General features: G+C 26.6%; 1 protein-coding gene across 1 annotated transcript in view; it reads left to right on the plus strand.

Annotated features, from left to right (window-relative positions):
• Positions 1-6,000, plus strand: part of LOC100208816 (potassium voltage-gated channel subfamily C member 1) — a 42,356-nt gene that overhangs the window by 25,770 nt on the left and 10,586 nt on the right. Inside the window, exon 2 of the mRNA XM_065801300.1 lies at positions 523-780. Coding sequence (XP_065657372.1) covers positions 523-780 — 258 coding nt within the window. The remainder of the gene's footprint in view (positions 1-522; positions 781-6,000) is intronic.

The raw sequence follows: 6,000 nt of genomic DNA on the forward strand, positions 1-6,000 counted from the left end.
GGCTTGTTAAGCCAGCAAAACCAAACTTATATTAATTTTAAACTAAATGTAATTTTAAATTAATTTCATTAATTAAAATTTTGTACATTTAAATGTACAAAATTTTAATTTAACGAAAATTTATAAAGCTTTACAAAATAGTTTTAAAGTAATTGAATTTTGTTTGTAGTGTTTTTAAGTTTGGTAATTTTGTAGGAACTGTAAGTTTTTGTTCACATGACAAATGGCAGTAACATAATAGAATATTTGGCATTGATTATACATGATTCGAAACAATAGTTAATATTTTCTAAGTAAAAAAGAATCTCAATCACATACAGCTGTTGCAATTAAAAATCTAGTTTATAAATCTAGTTTATAAAAGAAAGAAATTTGATCAAGAAAACTCTTAAGAATCACCTCCAAAAAAATTGGAAATAGTTTTTATACTTGCTTCTTAAAAATAACCAAATTTATTCATATTGTTAATTTACGTAGTGTTTTATTTATATATTATGCATTTCCTATATTTGTATTTTAAAGGAGCTAGCATTTTGGGGAGTTGATGAGTTAATGATGCAGCCATGTTGTTGGCCAAGCTACAGTGAATTCAATGATGCAAGCAAAAACCTTAAAGCTTTTCATGATTTTCCAATGAACCATTACCGCAAGAAGAAGAAACAAGTCCATAAATTTGGAAGCGAACAAACAAAAAAATGCTCTAAAAAAACGCAATTTTACAAATTGAAAAAGGCATTATGGAATTTAACAGAAATTCCTCAAAAAAACTGGTTAACAAAGGTATAATTTTAAGGAAATAATAAAGTAATATGTTAAAACAAATTTTTTTTTTTGTAATATTTATGAGGGGGGATCAAAAAAAAAATTTTTTTATATACTTTTGGGAAAAAGCGGAAAAGTTGCCTCGGTACACAAATAACTTCTATTCAAAATTTTATTATGCAAGAATTATGTCTTTTGTACATGACGTGTGACTTTAATTAATAAAAATTACAAAAATATTTCACTAAATGCACTTAAGTATTGTTAATTACTTTTCAAAATTTGATGCCCCACGAACAGTATGTTCTGTTCAGGTAAGGATGATGAAACTAATTAAAAATCAACAAATACACTGTTTTTTCTAACATTTGTTAAATATACACCATATTTGTTTTACACTATAATATATAAGAGCACGAGAATAATTATCTAAAATAAAAAATACCAAAATGTGCGTTTGTAAGGTCTTTAGGTTTTGTACCGTTTCTTGCTCCTAAATTCAGGCATGAGCTTTCTTAATTTCAGAGTGGAGCGAATAAATCCATCCCTTATGTTATGACCACGCATTTTTTTTTAAAGCTTCCGTGAACAATTTTCCAGTTCTTTCCGCAGCTTGTGAGTCTGTAGTCACATCCAGTCGTCTGTAGTCACATCGTTAAGTATTGGTAATAGAGTTGCTTCTCTGGACTAGTTAATCAGTTTAATGTAGTCTTATACCAACATATTCAACCATCTCACTTAGTTTTCATGCTTTTATAAATTTTTGAATGGCAAGGGCATTTGTGTTTTCTTATCAGTAAACATCTTAGAAGAGTACTTTCTGGAGATGTGAAGTAAGCATTACAAGAAATGACTGGGTTATTGAGGTTGACGTTGCCGTTAACTTGATCAAAATATCTGGATGACTGAATGAAGTAGAAAGATTCCAAGCTCCATTTTTAACTAAATGATGAGTTTTGTTGCGGAACCAAGATGAAACATACACCCTGATAGCATACTCTTTATGGTACGTAAGTTGTCTGATGGTTGGGTACAGAAAACATACAGTCTTAATACGCTTTAAATTGGTATCAATCAGCTAGTCATGTTTAAATTTTGAATTTTAAAATGTTATATCCAGTGCGGCATGTTAATTAACTTATATATATATATATATATATAAGTTAATTAACATGCCGCAATTGTTAATTAACTTATATATATATATATAAGTTAATTAACATGCCGCAATTGTTAATTAACTTATATATATATATATAAGTTAATTAACATGCCGCAATTGTTAATTAACTTATATATATATATATAAGTTAATTAACATGCCGCAATTGTTAATTAACTTATATATATATATATATAAGTTAATTAACATGCCGCAATTGTTAATTAACTTATATATATATATATATATATATATATATATATATATATAAGTTAATTAACAATTATATATAAACTATATATATATATATATATATAGTTAATTAACATGCCGCACTGGATGCATAACACTAATAAGTAACATGGATTAAAAGTTAATTATTACCAAAATATGTTTTCAAGTTTTTCTATTCTAAAAGTATCTATGTATTACATTATTAATTATATATTTCAGTAAACAAACAAGAATAAGATAAAAAAAGTTTAAATACGCTTGCAAATTATAAAAAAGCATATATTAACTTATGTTTTACCCAACCACCGCAAAATTGTTAACACTAATTTTAAATCATTACTGTTATTGTGATTATTGTTATTTACCTATAATAGAAGTAAATGGATCCTTAAAAGTATGCAACTTCCATCTTTATGACTTTTTAACTTCCGTCTCTATTTCAATGAGCATACTTTCATATATTGTTCAAAAACAAAAAATCAAATCATGTGTCTCAAAAATCACGCTTGTAACACCGATCTACAAAAATCTGAACCTACTAATTTGAACAACAAAAAAATAAAATTTTGAAAACTATCTTTAGATGTTCTTTTGAGGTCTAAATTATTTTCAACCGATTATAGTCTATTACTATCAATAATATAATTTTACAATTACCGTAGTGAAGCTATATATATTCAAGTTAAATACATCAATAAGTTCAAAGTAAAATTAAAAAAGTAAAATCATTAGAAATAGGAAAAATAGTTTTGTGTAACTTTTATTTGAAGAATTATGATTTAGGTTTTATTTTTGTGTATGATACTCCATACAGTAGAGGAAAATAAAGATAGGCCAAGAAAATTCGTATTTCAACAATATATGAACAGAAAAAAGTTGTTGATATTTTAGCTTGATAAAATAAAGATAGGCCAAGAAAATTCGTATTTCATAAAAATAGAAATATTTCAACAATAATATGAACAGAAAAAAGTTGTTGATATTTTAGCTTGATGGGCGTCTGGTGGTGATAACTGGGCCATGAAAATTTAATGAAAAAGTCAATATTACATTTTAATTACATCTATAGGTATTTTATTTCAGCTCAATAATAATAATAAAAAAGTTAGTTGGTAGATTCTTTGCACGTAACGCAGCATAAACATAGCCAGCCCAATCACCCTCACAAAGAAGTCCGATTATCCTCATAGGGAGCTAATGTAAGAAAGTGTCTTAGGTTAAAGCTTTAACCAATATTATTATAAAATAAGTTTCAAAATGTCTTATGTTAGTTAACATAATCTTATGTTATGTTAATCTTATGTTATGTTAGTTAACATAATCTTGTACTTACCTTCTACACATTGGACGAAATTAAATATTCCCTAAGTCCAACCATCCTCACTCTCCCATATTTTAATTATCTATCTACCTTTCATATAAGTCAAATGAATTAAGCAACCTTTGAAAAGATACGATCAATGTGATTTTCCGAGATTTTCATTGATATAAACTTCTTGAGATTTTTCTTTTTTACTAATTATATTGTTGATAAAAAGATCATCAGAGTTGGCAGTTTTCTTTTATTTGAGCGTTGATGTTTAAGTGTCCATTTAGTTTTACCGATGCTTAGAGAATTATTTACTTGAATCTAAAACTTATTTACTACAATCTAAAACTTTTTAAAGCTCATTGGTCATCTTTTTTAAATGTATATTTTTATGAGATAAAAACAAGTTTGTGTCACCTGCAAAGGTTGTGGTTTTTAAGTTGTTAATACTGTTAAGATCGTTAATATATAATAAAAAAAAAATACTCCAGGTATGGATCCTTACGAAACACCACAGTTTATATTCAATAATATCTGAGAGTCAGAGCTTTTATTTTAAACATATGTTTATAAAAGATCCTTTAATAATGGATGTTCTAAATACTTTGTAAAGAAAGACTGTGGTAACACTGTATAAGTCTATAACGTTTATAATAAAGCTACAAAATCTTGTTGCCTTATTTCGTTTGGATATAAAATGTATTGTCAAAGAGCGCCACAAAGATAAAAAAAAAACATTTTTGGCTGCCGTAAGAAAATATTTTTGAGGTAAGAAAATTTGAAGGCTGCCTTCAGTGGCTGTTGCATCATAACAGGCAGCGATCTACAATCTAAAACTTCGGCGTAATAAGGTAAAATTTTTGCCTTATTACGCCGAAAGAAATCAAAACAATTTTAAGTTTTTTATCATAATTAACAAGTAACTTAGGAAGGTAGGATAGACGCCTGCAGGATTTTTTGATGTTTCAGATAGGACACTTTCACACGTTGTGCAAACTCCATACTTAAGTATGTTCATACCTATGCCAAATAAAGAGAACTTGCAAAAAATAGGAATGGCGGAGGCCTGGGAACAAAAAATACTCTAAAATGTTTTTCCTCCTCCCGAAACGTGAGTCAACTGTTTTTTTTTTGCAAGGGCTTTTGGGCTTTTTTTTTTCCCAGTTCTTCATATTTTGCGCCATTGGAAGGAAGGAGGCGTGAACTTCCTAGTTAAATGCTTTTCCCCGGTGCTCAGTGACAAGATCGTTAGGTCTACTTGAGACACCTTAAAACAAAAAACTATAAAATAGAAGAAATTGTTATTGGAAATATTAAAAATCTTATTAGGAATAAAAAAAATGCATTTTGGAAAAACTTTGTTTTTCCAAAATTCATTTTTCCATAAGGAGAAAAATTTGATATTCTTGAGCGAAAAAAAAAAAAAAGACATGGCAGTAAAACACTTTCTGAACCGAAATTTAAACGTGTAAATCAATTTTTTAGTTTATTATTTGATTTGACTGAACGCGTTCAATTCTGTTGCAATCAATAGGTTCTGTAAAAAAAAAGATTTTTCTATTTATTATTTTTAGATTTTAGATAAAATTATAATACTAAATATGTTACCAAGAATTTTTAAAATCAAGAAAGAAATATATATATATATATATATATATATATATATATATATGTATATATATATATATATATATATATATATATATATATATATATATATATATATATATATATATATATATATATATATATATATATATATATATATATATATATATATATATATATAATAATTATTTTATGAACGTCAATAAACTCGGGTTTCTCTCGAAACTAAATTTATTTTTTAAAAGAAATTTTCGCTGGATTGTTGTGACCAGAGTCTTCAGCTTAAAAGTATATATATATATATATATATATATATATATATATATATATATATATATATATATATATATATATATATATGCATATATATACATTATATTAATTTACAAGGTTATCACTTTCTCAAGGAAGCCATGCAAAAGAAAAATAATTTTTAACTTAGCTCAAAAATAATCTGGCGTTAGCATTTTCTCTTGTGATTCAATTCATTCGAAGGAAGTGTGTAAGTATTTTATTTAGGTAATTACAAATGTTTTTGGAAGTAAAACATTACTATCATACAATGACCTTTGTTTTACATGAAAAATTTGTTTGAAACGTCGTTTGTACGTCGTTTGATGTACGTTTGTGTAACATTGACAAAATTAGGTTTGACGGTATTTAGTTTCAGTTAGTATTTCGTTATATTGCACGTTTTAGGTGGCTAAATAATGTTTGGTTTCAGTCGGACTTATAAAAGCGGTGCTGCAAAGCGAAAAAAAAACTTCAGAAAAAAGTGAAAGAGAAGAAAATATATTAAAGAAGATCACCAAACTTGATACTTTTTTCACAAAGTCAAGAATAATAAATAATGCAGTTCGATTAGTAGAATCGCAGTCTCATTTAAAAGCAAACAACAGCATAGGTACTATCAAACCGATATAGG

Source organism: Hydra vulgaris, chromosome 07 (assembly GCF_038396675.1).
Source record: "Hydra vulgaris chromosome 07, alternate assembly HydraT2T_AEP".
Taxonomy (NCBI): domain Eukaryota; kingdom Metazoa; phylum Cnidaria; class Hydrozoa; order Anthoathecata; family Hydridae; genus Hydra; species Hydra vulgaris.